At 39.4% G+C, this 15,766-nt stretch overlaps 1 protein-coding gene across 1 annotated transcript; it reads left to right on the plus strand.

The window, feature by feature from the left end:
* Nucleotides 1–212: 212 nt before the first annotated feature.
* On the plus strand, nt 213–13,157 carry LOC105028500 (olfactory receptor 2AT4-like). Its single transcript, XM_010901272.3, has 7 exons — nt 213–383; nt 622–674; nt 1,553–1,774; nt 2,088–2,204; nt 3,206–3,403; nt 6,212–6,443; nt 13,068–13,157. The coding sequence occupies exons 1-7, from the start codon at nt 237–239 to the stop codon at nt 13,155–13,157; spliced, it is 1,059 nt and encodes a 352-aa protein (XP_010899574.2). The 5' UTR covers nt 213–236.
* The last annotated feature ends 2,609 nt before the right edge of the window (nt 13,158–15,766 follow it).

The following is a 15,766-nucleotide window of genomic DNA, read 5'->3' on the forward strand; positions in this document are numbered from 1 at the left end:
GACATTGTACTTTATTGTCGGTTCATCAGGTAGCAGTTTACCTAATGGAGAAACATAAAGGCAACATTAGTTTCACATTATTATTTCTTGTACGATTAATTTGATATGTAAAAAAGCACTTTGTGACAACTTATAATCTAGCAAGTCCTTAATAAAATAAATGTTGATATTCAATTATTAATTTTTTACAAGATCATGTATCTTTTATTTTTTTAAACAGTCCACCAACTGCCAGGATGACATTCCTGACCTCTGACCTTAGCCTGACAGAGAACATCACCAACATCATCCGACCCCCTTACTTCTACCTCAGTGGATTCACAGGAATCCCCCACATGGAGTACTACTATGTCTTCCTTTCCCTCGTATACATCATCTCTCTGGTTAGTTCTGGACCAGTGGGTTAACATGAGGTTAGCTTCAGCTAGTTGGTCCAGATAATTAGCTTGGAAATATTTTACTTTATTGTAACATGCACTTCAAGTGTAGTACAATATATATACAGTGTGTATATTTACTATAGTGTCATTTCAGGACATAACTGCTTCTTGAAAAACGTATTACTTTTTTGGGATCAGCAGTACATGAAGTATTTAATGTTGATGTGTGTGTTGGTTCTAGATTGGCAATGCCGCCGTCATGTTTGTCATCTTCATGGACCGCAGTCTACACAGGTAATTAGTTCTCTTATCCTGAGTAGCTCACTTGTTAAGAAGATGCAGTTTCTAATGACATGGTTGTGGATTAAAATGTCCAAAAACAGCCTGAGGCTTCTAATTTCATTGAATTTGAGTGTGAATGAGTATGTTGACAACAACGGCCAAGCTCTCAATCTAGGCAACATCTTGATGGTTAAGTAATTTTTTCCGTCAGTAGATGGTATGCCATTAGTAAACGAACCAATACAAAGTTAATTTTAGCATGTGATATACAGTGGATATAAAAAGTCTACACACCCCTGTGAAAATGCCAGTTTCTTGTGATGTACAAGAATGAGACAAAGATAAATCATGTCAGAACTTTTTCCACCTTTAATGTGACCTATAACGTGAACAATTCAACTGAAAAACTAACTGAAATCTTTGAGGGGGAAAAATGTTAAATAAAAAACTCACAATAAACTGGTTGCGTAAGTGTGCACACCCTCTTATAACTGGGGATGTGGCTTTGTTCAGAATTAACCAATCACACTCAAACAAATTTCAGCTGTTCTAGGAGGATTTTCCTGACATTTTCTTAATTGCTTTACTTGTTTTAAAGGCGTTATGAAATGTGATAGTGTGTTATCCCTCATCATCATCTCTAAAAATTAAACATGAGGATGCATTATCAGATTTCATAAACAGATGACAGAAGTTAAATTATGGTGAAACAACATATTTTACCTCTGAATATACAACAGGCTTTCCCCAGATGTACTGATTTGTGTTTCTGGGGACGGATTCATGTCATGTGTCTCTCAGTGTATGATGAAACTATATGTATTTTTTTTTTATCACATTGAATCAACATTTCCCCATAGTAATAATAAAGTTATATGTTTTCCTTACAGCCCCAAGTACATTGTAGTGTTCAACCTGGCCCTTACAGATGTCTGTGAGACCACAGCCTTGGTCCCCAAGCTCCTGGATATGTTCCTTTTCGGCAGACAGTTCATTTCCTACAACCAATGTCTCACCAACCTTTTCTTCGTCTTCGTCTTCCTCTTCATGCAGTCCTTCAACCTCACCATCCTCTCCTATGACAGACTGGTGGCCATCTGCTGCCCACTCAGGTTTCAGATAATAAATCCACTGAAATAATTACATTTAAATGAATTCAATATGTGAGGGTTAGGGTTAGGAAATGGTAATTACCTCTTGGGGGATTTACAAAATACTGTATTTTGAATTAAACATATTTACTGAATAATTAAAAAGAAAATTCTTATAAATGGATGAACTAAATCTAATATAAGTTGGGATATAATATCGACAGAGGACTCCATTCAATCCTATGTGAATATGTGCACTTACTAGTTTAACTCACTCTGGATAAGAGCATCTGCTAAATATTTAACAGCTTATATTTAACCACTGTCCATACAGGTACCACAAGTTAGTGAGTCACAGGTCCATGTTTCAGCTGACCGGTGCTGCCTGGGCGTTTGCTGTGTTAATTATTTTGATCCCTGTTGGATTCATCACACGCCTTTCCTTCTGTGGGTAAGTATCCCAGCGGTTAATGAGATGGAACAGTTGAACATTGGATGAAAATTTATAACATAAGACACACTCCTGTTCCTTGTAACACATGTCATACGGAGCCCCTGAGGGTACTCTGAGAAGAGAAAAAAAAGCATTGGACATTAATGTCATTGTATAGTGATAAAAATGTGATATAAATAAAATAATGTGATTTACATAGCAGTCACCCTGATATTGGATACACTACCCCTAGTCACATACTGAGCACACTAACTTTAGTGGCTTCCCTCAAGTACTGCGGACTGTTGCATTGGTCCAGCATGTATACTTCCATCCAGAGCATATTGTTAAAATTAAATGAGTTACCACCAATAGTATTGGATCTTCTCCGATATTACATTTTTTATCTCTGACAGTGACATCCTAACACAGCTGTCGTTGTAAACTTTTTTGGCTGCCCCAGCAAAAAGAAACAGAGGTAAGCACGTCAATGCAGCGCTGGTGTTCTCTCACTCAAGCATTATGATTCCCAGGGGTATTAACGTTAGCTACATAGAATGTAACGTTATATATTGCTCACCGATCGCAATAAACACAACCTTTCTTAAACACTTTTTAAGCACTAGTTATAATGTGTGTCAGTTATGTTTATTACAATTGGTAAACAATATATAATGTCATATGCTACTTAGCTAACGTTAATGCCCCTGGGATTCATAAATGCTGGTGTGAATGAGCAGCGGCACTTCATCGAAGACCAGATTGATGTGAGACATCACTTTCACATGAACTCTATCCCTTCTATCCTGTTATTTGCTGTATTTTGTTCCCTCAGAATACATTCAATTCCTGCAAAGTGGTATTTTGAAGGTTATTTTGAAGCTTTGGGGCAGCCAAGAAATGAATAATGAATTTCTTTTTTTCCATGAAAATACATTTTCATGGCTCAAACAAGAATTGTTTCTTCATGTCAACTTGGCACTCAGTGGACTGTACAATTATATTGTCTTGGGTTTTAGGTCTGTGGTGATCAACAGCTACTTCTGTGACCATTATCCTCTGTACAGTCTGGCAGCTCCCTGTTCTGACGTGCTCCCTAACCGTGTGTTGTCACAGCTCATCCCCTTTATAGTCTTCTATATTCCCATGATCTTCATCATAGCATCTTACATCTGTATCATCCATGCACTCTTCACCATCACACTTCCTGGGGACAGGTGAGAAGAAATACTGATCTATGCCATCTACCTGTATGAATGTTATCCCCTAACTTTTCATGAGAGTTGATTAACACCTAAAATGTATTAATTTTAAACCATTTGAGCCTGTCTGTGCAGTATTTACCTTTTGGCGCACTTCTAGCCCAGATGAAGTCATAATGATAAAAGACACAGACAAACAAAACAACTGGAAATGAGAAGCAACAATGATTGTGTTAGCATAAAACATACAGTAACTTTATTGGTAAAACTACAATCACTTCTAGAAGAATACAGTTTTTAAAAATATAGTAGAATATTGCTGGCTATTTTTAGAATAAAGTTTACTTGACCTTCGGCTACTGTACAGTTGTATAGGTAGTGTGGCAATTTCTTTCTGGTAGGGGGCTGCAGGTTCCCCTCATGAATCTGTTGGTTTTTGCACTGTCAATTTGCCCGATCATCTAGTTTTGCAGAATGACCTGGTCTAGGGGATACAAGGTCTGGGGGATGCCATATGCCTTCCACTTCTTAATAATGGTCTTAACTTTACTCCAACAAATATTTTTATATTGCAAAGGCTTTGAGCCTTTCCACAACTTTATCTTGTTGATCTTAAGAAAGTACCTTTCCGCCCATAGTGGATCCTTTGCTTTGAATTGCACTACTTAGCAGTGGAGTCCTCTATGAAGGTGACTAATCACTAGTCACAACAACTGATCACAAATGGAAGCCAATTAGCATGATTTGTGTTCTGGATGGAGGTTGGTTATATCTCAGCAAGTTTGCAATTGGAATTCTGAGGGGGTGTGTTCTCTTATCCAAATAGGGTGTTTTATAGTTTTTATTCTACTGAATTTTCAGGTTCCTTTTTTTGGTCACTTAGATGTGGGTTACTGTGTGTAAATATACCTGGGAAAAGTCATATTTTATGTGTTTTCATTTCAGGCTGTAAGGTACAATAACAAAAGGTGAACATTTTGTACATAAGCAATATTACCCATCCCAGGATTTTAGAATTACATACAAACCTGATTCCAAAAAAGTTGGGACACTGTACAATTGTGAATAAAAACAGAATGCAATGATGTGGAAGTTTCTAATTTCAATAATTTATTCAGAATACAACATAGATGACATATCAAATGTTTAAACTGAGAAAATGTATCACTTTAAGGGAAAAATAAGTTGATTTTAAATTTCATGGCATCAACACATCTCAAAAAAGTTGGGACAAGGCCATGTTTACCACTGTGTGGCATCCCCTCTTCTTTTTATAACAGACTGCAAACGTCTGGGGACTGAGGAGACAAGTTGCTCATGTTTATGAATAGGAATGTTGTCCCATTCTTGTCTAATACAGGCTTCTAGTTGCTCAACTGTCTTAGATCTTTTTTGTTGCGCCTTCCTCTTTATGATGCGCCAAATGTTTTCTATGGGTGAAAGATCTGGACTGCAGACTGGCCATTTCAGTACCCGGATCCTTCTTCTATGCAGCCATGACATTGTAATTGATGCAGTATGTGGTCTGGCATTGTCATGTTGGAAAATGCAAGGTCTTCCCTGAAAGAGACAACGTCTGGATGGGAGCATATGTTGTTCTAGAACTTGGATATAACTGTCAGCATTGATGGTGCCTTTCCAGATGTGTAGGCTGCCCATGCCACACGCACTCATGCAACTCCATACCATCAGAGATGCAGGCTTCTGAAATGAGCGCTGATAACAACTTGGGTTGTCCTTGTCCTCTTTAGTCCGGATGACATGGCGTCCCAGTTTTCCAAAATGATGCCTGCGCTTCTGGATCCTGTTTAGATACGGCTTCCTTTTTGACCTTTAGAGTTTTAGCCGGCAACGGCTCGTGGCACGGTGGATTGTGTTCACCGACAATGTTTTCTGGAAGTATTCCTGAGCCCATGTTGTGATTTGCATTACAGTATCATTCCTATATGTGATGCAATGCCATCTGAGGGCCCGAAGATCACGGGCATCCAGTATGGTTTTCCGGCCTTGACCCTTACGCACAGAGATTGTTCCAGATTCTCTGAATCTTTGGATGATATTGTGCACTGTAGATGATGATAATTTCAAACTCTTTGCAATTTCTCTCTGAGGATCTCCTTTCTGATATTGCCGCTCTGAGAGGCTCTTTTTATACCCAATCATGTTGCCAATTGACATAATAAGTAGCAAATTGGTCCTCCAGCTGTTCCTTATCTGTACATTTAACTTTTCCAGCCTCTTATTGCTACCTGCCCCAACTTTTTTGGAATGTGTAGCTCTCATCAAATCCAAAATGAGCCAATATTTGGCATGACATTACAAAATTTCTCACTTTCAACATTCGATATGTTATCTTTATTCTATTATGAATTAAATATAAGTTCATGAGATTTGTAGAATATTCCATTCCTCACAATTTGTTCAGTGTCCCAACTTTTTTGGAATCGGGGTTTCTAAGAAAACATAAATAATTTAACAAAATAAACATAACTGCCACAGTTACAAGATAAGTTTCCTTTTCAGATGTTGTCAATCAATTCCTGGGTAATATTGCTGATATTGTTCATTATTTTTCTAACTTACTAAATTCACCACTATCTTTAGCACTGGACCTCTGGCATTCCCACACACCATGTTGTGTCGAATATCTGCTAGCCACAAACACATCGCTACTCAGTGGTGCTTCTATTGGCATCATAACAATATTGAAGGGTTTGATTATTTTGTTTGAGATAAAAATGTTAGGAAATATATATCCTAATAAACTTAATAAGTATTTTTTATGTATCTCTTTCCAACCTGTTGTCTGCATCTCTATTTCAGACACAGAGCCATAAAGACATGCACCTCACACCTGATACTAGTGGCAATTTTCTATCTACCCATTAATATCACCTACATTTTCGTCCTCTTCATCCCCACCAACATACGGATTCTCAACCTCTCCCTGACCTCTGTGCTGCCTCCCATGCTCAACCCCATCATATATGTTCTGAAGACGGAGGAGTTCAAGGTGTCAGCCAAGAAGCTCCTCAGAAGAGTAGCCAAGAGAGCCGTGGGTCCACTGATGTTAACATGAATAATTAAGTGTTATTTTGTTATTCACTATTTCTATCTATTATTTATTATAATTTTGACTCATACTGTATATGTAATGCTACCATTTACGTGAAAGCATACAGCGCCATGAGAAAGTATTTGAACAAATCAGATTTTCTTCCTTTCACTATTTGAATGTTAACAGAAATTTAACCAAAACCTAATAGCAGATAGGGACCCTATGTGGATGATTATTTAATATATTTAACAGAATTATTCTGCACTCAATTTCACTGTGTAAAGCCTTAATTGCCCCTATACACTCAGTTAATAGGGGCAACAAAAATTGGATTGTTCAGTACATATTCCTTTTACGATTTCTGTTCTTATCTATATTTAATCCTCAAATAATTATTTTCATCTCAGAATTAAAATGTTTCTAGAACGTTCTATTGCAGGTTGATATTTTGGAATTGTTTTTATTATCGTGTTTCCATGTACATTGACTGATTCATTTTTCTGTCAGGTCCTGGCTATGCCCCTAGCCATCTCTGCGCTGAGCTCGGGGCATAGCCAGGACAGGACAGGAGGTGGCTCCTCTAGCCACCTCCAATCCTTTTGGTCTCCCCAATTGGAGGCAGGTGTTGGTCATTGCCTCCAATTGGGGACCCTATTTAAGTCCTTTGATTTTGCCATGCTGGTGTGGTTCATTTTGGTTTTCCTGTGTATCTCTGCGCCTGTGTCCTTCCACACTCCAGCACGTGACATTTTCTTAGATAAACAGAAAGCAAACAGATATTTTTCAATTATTTACTTATTTCCTTTTTTGCAAACAAAAACCATTTACATGAAAATTATTTCTGTCATTTCTAAAGCTGGATACCCATCGCAGGCCAGGGCCTAGCAGGTATAGTTCTGGTAAAGTCCACATGTTTTCCAGAAATCCCCCATTAGATCCTGTGATTTCTTTAGTGGGAGAAATATAGGATGAACTTTTCCACCTTACCCTTCTAGCCACTGTACTATGCAAAGCAAGACTTTAAATAAGGTATTATGGTGTATATATACAGTTTTGCTCAAAAGGTTGCATACCCTTGGAGAATTGGTAATATACATACCATTTGTACACATGAGTGAGCGGGCAAAACATGTCTTTTATTTCTTATGGGATTGACATTCAACTGTATGTCATAACAGAATGGCACAATCATAAAGCAAAATCAATAAAACAAATGCCCTGTTTAAAAGTCCACATACCCTTAGTTCTTGATATTGTGTATTGCCCCCTTCAGCATCAATGACAGCGTGCAGTCTTTAGTAATAGTTGTCTATGCAGGTGGTATAGCTGCCCATTCATCTTGGCAAAATGCCTCCAGGTCATGCAAAGAATTCGGGGCCTCTTTGGTCATCTTGCATGAACCGCATGTTTGAGATCTTCCCAGAGTTGCTTGATGATATTAAGGTCAGGAGACTGTGATGGTAACTCCAGAACCTTCACATTTTTCTGCTGTAACTACTGGAGGGTGAACTTGGCCTTGTGCTTAGGGTCATTGTCATGCTGGAAAGTCCAAGAGCGTCCCCATACGCAGCTTTTGTGCAGAAGAATAAAAATGGTCTGCCAGTAACTTGTGATAACATGCTGCATTCATCTTGCCATGAATGTTTACTAGATTCCATGTGCCTTTAGAGCTCACACACCCAGAAATATTAGTGAGTCACCACCATGCTTCACAGTTGGGATGGTATTCTTTTCACTATAGGCCTTGTTGACCCCTCTCCAAACATAATGCAATGTTTGTAACCATATAGCTCTATTTTGGTCTTGTCACACCAAAATTACAATGTGCCAGAAGCTATGAGGCATGTCAAAATGTTGTTTTAACCAGGATTTTTTGTCGCATTGGCGCAGTAGAGACTTATTTCTGGCAACTCGAACATGCAGCTCATTTTTGTTCAAGTATCATTGTATTGTGCTCCTTGAAACAACCACACTCCTGAGGTTACTGTGGGTTTTTCTTTGTATCCCGAACAAATCTTCTGGTAGTTTTGGCTGAAATCTTACTTGGTCTACCTGACCTTGGATTGGTATGTGTCACGTCCTGGCTTTGCCCCTAGCCATCTCTGCACTGGGCTGGGGCCATAGTCAGGACAGGACGGAAGGTGGTACCTCTAGCCACCTCCAATCCTTTTGGTCTCCCCAATTGGAGGCAGGTTTTGGTTTTGTCTCTCCTTTGGATACCCCACGTCACTGGTTGCTGCTTTTGTTTTGTCTTCCCTTTTTTTGATTAAAACATGGATTACACCCTCCATTTTGACTCTGCGCCTGTGTCGTACCACAACCTCATCCGTGACAGTATGAAGAGATGCCAGAATTTTCCACTTCTTTATAAGTGATTGAACAGTATTGACTGACATTAGCAAGGCTTTGGATATCTTTTTATATCCTTTTCCATCTTTATAAAGTTCCATTACCTTGTTACATAGGTCTTGACAGTTCTTTTCTGCTCCCCATGGCTCAGTATCTAGCCTGCTCAGTGTATCCATGTGAGAGCTAACAAACTCATTGGCTATTAATAGACAGACACTAATTGGAATTTAAATCATGGATCGTGTTGCACCGGTAGAGGTAAAGAAAACTATGAGCAAACAGAAAACACCATGGAGAACCACCATGATGGTAAGCACCCTGAAAAGATAATGTAGGAAAGGAGAATGTAAGTGGAGGAAAATGAAGCTTCAAATCCACTATGACATCTATAAAAGAAATATTGGTAGATTCAACAATGAGTTATATAAGGCGAGACAGCAACATTTATCAGGTATGATCAACAAGAATATCAACAATGCCTTTTTTTTTGCTTTTTGCCATGGTCGACAAGCTTACAAACCCCCAAAAGCAGGTACTGTAGCATCAGAACTCATGTCCACTGTGAAATGTAATGAACTTGTGTTTCTTTACTGACATTTTTTTAAGTATTAGACAGACCACCAGAATTACAGTCTAACCACCAAGACATAACTTTGTTATAATGTCGCAATTTAATACAATTGATCAATAATCCCTACATCTTAAAGCTTCCCCATGTTGTCTCGACACACTGCCATCAGACTCAAATATTTTTTTTAACCATGGACATACAGCAAATAGTTAATAGCTGTCTGTAATCAGGCATTTTCCCAACGTCTCTAAAAACAGCTGCCTTTAAGCCCCTGTCTTCAATCAACTCAGCAATTTTGTGAACTCAAGTGGTCTCTTAGACAGTTCTTAATAGACTCTGTGCACCGCTTTCCGCTTTTGTCTAGAAGTCGGTATTGCAGTTTCCGGTTTACTTACTAATACTCATCCGCATTAGTAAATACCTAAACTCACAATAAGATGAGTGATGCTGTTGTACGGGGAAAAAATAAATATAATGTACGTGACTCATTTAAGTTTCAAGGTGCAAGTGGGGCATCATTTTAATCAGGAAAATGTCCTCTTTTTAATAAAATATGGCTTGCGCCATTCAATGACTTCAAACTAGACTAGATTAGAAATTGTCAGAAAAGGCGATTTTTTTTTAAAATATACTTCCACATAACGTTTAAGCGCAATGAATACCATATTGGTCCAGATGTTTACTTCCTATGCCAGTTGTTATTTTTCAGTTTCGTTGTGAAATGAGGTTACAGTAGTAAAAGAGGAGACCTTCTTAATTCAGGTTAGAAGAGGCTGAACGAAGGTTTGTTTCAATTCACTTGCTATGGGGACGCGCTAGCGTTCCAGCTCAGCCAGCGTTCTTTTGCCAATTTTTATGCATTCTATTGTCCTGCCTAATACTACACTAAAAAGGAACAAGTCGCTAACTAGATTAGCCGATAGCCGGGCGGTACACCACAGTAAACTACTCACCCTCGTTGTTGTGCAGATAACTTGATATGTAGAGTTTGAATCCCTTGTTCCGCTTGCTTGTTGGACCAGGGGACCAGGCATCAACAATTCGATGGACATCACTAATGCTTCTTTTAGGCAGGTCTTGGAGACATTTACTAAAAACTTACATTTTGGGTGACGCGGGTGATCGTAAACTGGAAAATGATATACCAACATCTGGCTAAAGCGGAAGTTCGTCCATATGCTTGTGCACAGAGCCTATTGGTTCAGATCTTAACTAGATGGCTGGAGTTACTTTGACACCATTGGCAATCATGAATCTGATAGGGTGGCTATGACATGCAGAGTTCCCCAGGGATCAGTTCTCGGACTGCTTCTGTTCAATCTCTACATGCTACCTCTGGGCCACATTCTACAGAACAACAACATTAACTACTATAGCTATGCCGATGATACTCAAATATATCTCTCGAACCGTATGACAACAGCTCAATAGACTCACTGTGTTACTGTATAGAGCTCATAAATACCTGGATGAACCAAAACCGAGATTATTGTGTTTGGCAAAAAAAATACTAGTATTAGTAAAGAGCTGGATTCTCAGGCCCTAAAAAAGTGCCTAATCTTTGTGTTCTGATAGACTCAGACCTCACATTTAACAGTAATATCAAAGTGGTCACCAAAACAGCATTCTACCATTTTAAAAAGACCAAGAGAACTCACCCACGCTTTTATCTGTAGTAGGGTTGGCTACTGTACTGGCTTCTGAACTGGACTCCCCAAAAAGACAAAAGAAGCTACATCTCATTCAGAATGCTGCTGCTAGAATGTTAACCAGGACCAAGAGAACAAAGCACATCACTCCAGTTCATATCTTTGCATTGGCTTCCAGTCAGTTACAGAATACATTTTAAAGTGGTGCTTTTAGTTAATAAATCACTAAATGGTTTAGGCCTTGAATACATTTCTGATATGTTTGAATAATATAAACCGACCAGGGCTCTTAGATCCATGAACACAGGTCAGCTAATAGAGCCCAGAGTCCAAACTAAACATGGTCAAGCTGCATTTAACAGTTATGCTGCACTCAACTGGAATAAACTACCAGAAGATCTTAGACGTGCCCCAAGCGTATCCATTTTTAAATATAGGTGAAAAACACTTCTCTTTTCACATGCCTATGGCTGAGCTGAGCAACTTTTTTTCATTTAAATTCTGTTCTGTTTTTATTGTATTTCTATTTTATTATTCTATATTTTATTATTATGATGTTGTTTTGATGTTTTAATTTGAGTATTTGTTTTTATGCTATTGTATTTTTAAATGTTTTCTTTTTCTTTGTAAATCACATTGAATTGCTTCGATGTATGAATTGTGCTATATAAATAAACTTGCTTGCTTGCTAGTTTTTTCCAAAATTACTTAGACATTTTTCATTCATGATTTCTTTTGGTTTCTGACTTCTTTAAAATAATTTTACATACACCCAATAATTACTAACCAAAGGAAAACACATATGACTCAGCAAAAATGAATGACATCATGACAAAAAAACAATGCGACTGAGCATAGAAAACATTTTTGACTCAATGGGAGCCCAACCAGACAATAATTAAACATTACAAAGCAAAATAAATATGTGACGTGAAAGTAAAAAAGCAGCTTAGCTATGCATTAAAAAACCTTTGTGACTGGCACTGGAGAGGGCTATTGGGAGCGTCCCCCGAGTGGCATTCACAAAAAAGGAATTTGGTGAACATTAATTAAATTGACGATACATCATGGAAACTGTGCAACATCTTTAGCTGTCCAGCTGCTGCTTTGATCCTGTGCCTAAAAAACAATGTGTTTAGCTGTTTGGCAGTAGATCTACTGCAAATAGTTAACAGCATTTTCCCAAAGGCACTGAAAATGGCAGTCATAAATAAATGTGTAGCCTAGACCCTTGTGTAGTCAGCAACTACAGACCTCAATTAAATTGAGTCTTTATAAGAAAACATTTGATTAAACTATTTAGTGATTGCTTAAATGTTTACTTTGACACTTACCAATTGTGATTTTGAAACCCACCACAGCCCATATTAAAGTTGTAAATAACATGAATCTAAACACTGATTCTAGTAAAATGTAAATTCTAGTGTTACTGTACTGGATCTTGGTGTGGCATTCAAACACAGTTGATCACACAATACTACTAGAAAGACTGGGTTGGTCTTAATGATTTGGTCTTAAAGTCTTATTTAGAAGACAGGGAATACTTTCTCTCCATAGGCAACTATGTTTCAGAGAGAATACACATTACATGTGTAGTTCTGCAAGGCTCTAGCCTGGGTCTCTTTTATTCAATATTTATATGCTACCGTTAACCCAAATCATACAAATCAATAATATTGCTTATCACAATTTTGAAGATGACACCCACTTCTATATAGCTCTCATCTACTGACTATGGTCCCATAGACTCACTCTTAACTCACAGTCTCTTAAGACTAAAACGCAATTTGAAAGTCTTGGGGTAAATATGGATTCTGATATGAATTTCAATACCCACATAAAATTATCAAAAAAATCATTATATTCTCACCTTAAAAACCTAGCTATATTTAAAGGATTCATGTCCAGACAAGATCTAGAAAAAAACGCACCCACACTTATCTCCAGTATATTGGACTACAGTAATGAAAAACAGTAATGAAATGCAGCTCATTCAGAAATAGATACTGCTACTCTTCTATAAATCATTAAATGGTCCTGTGCCCATTGTAGGTGGTTTCGGGTGGTTTCGGCAGTGGACGGGTCAGCATGGGCACCCTGACTGGTCTGAGGCTACACAGCCGCATACGCAACAAATTGTGATGCACTGTGTTCTGACACCTATCAGTACCAGCATTAACTTTTTTGTCTGACGGATCAGACCACACGGGCCACACTCCCATGTGCATCAATGAGCCTTGACCACCCATGACCTGGGCTCTGAGCTTAGCACGGACATTACCATTCATCCTGGGCTTTTGGTTTGGGAAAAACCTGAAATTGACCCTCGGGATGACATCATCGATGTATTTGGAGATACAGCTCCAAAAGAATTAAGAAACCACTGCAAATTATCAGTTTCTTTGGTTTTACTTTTCATAGGTATGTGTTTGAGTAAAATGAACATTTTTATTCTATAAACTACTGACAGCATTACTCCCAAATTCCAAATAAAAATATTGTCATTTAGAGTATTTATTTGTAGAAAACAACAACTGGTCAAAATAACCCCAAAAATATGCATTGTGTTCAGACCTCAAATAATGCAAAGAAAACAAATTCATATTCATATTCAACAACAAAATATTAATGTTTTAACTTAGAAATAGTTCAGAAATCAATATTTGGTGTAGTAACCCTGATTTTTTATCACAGCTTTCATGCGTCTTGGCATGCTCTCCAACAGTCTGTAACACTGTTGGGTGACTTTATGCCACTCCTGGCAAAAGCTTGGCTTTGTTTGATTTCTTGTGACCATCCATCATCCTCTTGATTAAATTCCAGAGGTTTTCAATGGGGTTCAGGTCTGGAGATTGGGCTGGCCATGACAGGGTCTTGATTTGGTGATCCTCCACCCACACCTTGATTAAACTGGATGTGTGGCATGGAGCATTGTCCTGCTGTAATAAACAATTCTCAGAGTTGGGGAACTTTGTCAGAGTAGAAGGAAGCAGGTGTTCTTCAAGGATAACCTTGTACTTGGCTTGATTCATGCGTCCTTCACAAAGACAAATCTGCCCGATTCCAGCCTTGCTGAAGCATCCCCAGATCATCACCGATCCTCCACCAAATTTCACAGTGGGTGTGAGACACTGTGGCTTATAGGCCTCTGCAGGTCTCCGTCTAAACATTAGATGACCAGGTGTTGGGCAAAGCAGCAAAATTGACTCGTCAGAAAATACCATACCATACCATCTTCTTCCGCTTATCCGGGGCCGGGTCGCGGGGGCAGCAGTCTAAGCAGGGATGCCCAGACTTCCCTCTCCCCAGACACTTCCTCCGGCTCTTCCGGGGGGACACCGAGGCGTTCCCAGGCCAGCCGGGAGCCATAGTCCCTCCAGCGTGTCCTAGGTCTTCCCCGGGGTCTCCTCCCGGTGGGACGGGACCGGAACACCTTCCCAGGAAGGCGTTCCGGAGGCATCCGAAACAGATGCCCAAGCCACCTCAGCTGACCCCTCTCGATGTGGAGGAGCAGCGGCTCTACTCTGAGCTCCTCCCGGGTGACCGAGCTTCTCACCCTATCTCTGAGGGATTGCCCAGCCACCCTGCGGAGAAAGCTCATTTCGGCCGCCTGTATCCGGGATCTTGTCCTTTCGGTCATGACCCAAAGCTCATGACCATAGGTTAGAGTAGGAACGTAGATTGACCGGTAAATCGAGAGCTTCGCCTTGCGGCTCAGCTCTTTCTTCACCACGACAGACCGATACATCAACCGCATTACTGCAGAAGCTGCACCAATCCGTCTGTCAATCTCCCGTTCCTTCCTTCCCTCACTCGTGAACAGGACCCCTAGATACTTAAACTCCTCCACTTGAGGCAGGCACTCTCCACCAACCTGAAGTGGGCAAGCCACCCTTTTCCGACTGAGGACCATGGCCTCGGATTTGGAGGTACTGATTTTCATCCCCACCGCTTCACACTCGGCGGCAAACCGTCCAAGTGCATGCTGAAGGTCCTGGCTTGAAGGGGAAAAGATCGTCAGAAAAGATTACCTTAATCCATTCCTTTTGCAAACTTTAGTCTGGCTCTTCTTCGCTTCTCATTGATGAATTACTTTTTTCTATCTTTGCACGACTTCAGCCCTGCCCCTAGGAGCTTGTTTCGAAAGGTCCTCGTTGTGCACTTCACCCCAGCTTCTGTTTGCCATTCTTTTTGTAGGTCACTTGATGTCATCCTATGGTTGTTCAGTGACATTCAATGAGTTGATGGTCATCTCGGTCAGTGGTCATTTTCACCCTTTGCCAGTCTGTAGCTTTGTTGTCCCCAATGTCTGTTGCTTGACCTTGTTCTTATGAACCGCCGTCCTTTACATTTTCAGGATGGAAGCAACCTGACGCACACTGTATCCCTCTGCCATTAAAGCCAGAATTTAACCTTTCTTTTCCTCTCTCAAAGCTTTTCTTTTCAACTCTTTTGTCATGTTGAATAGTCATTTTTATTCAAAATAACTTTGAGGTATTTCTTGCACTGTTTTTGCCATCCAGCTGATCCTATTGCAAGAGCACAGTGATGACCACAGCTGTGGTTTTTATACATTTCCTCGTTAAATTAGATATGGTTCAGGTAATCACCTAATCAGTACCTCATTATGTAACATTGCAAGGGAGGCGGAGGCAAATGCAGAGTTAAGAAGGAGCTTTTAACCAATCACATTCAAACTCCTGTTAAATAGAAGTCATTACACACCTGCCATTATTTAAAGTGATTCTGAT

Source organism: Esox lucius, chromosome 7 (genome assembly GCF_011004845.1).
Source record: "Esox lucius isolate fEsoLuc1 chromosome 7, fEsoLuc1.pri, whole genome shotgun sequence".
Lineage (NCBI taxonomy): Eukaryota > Metazoa > Chordata > Actinopteri > Esociformes > Esocidae > Esox > Esox lucius.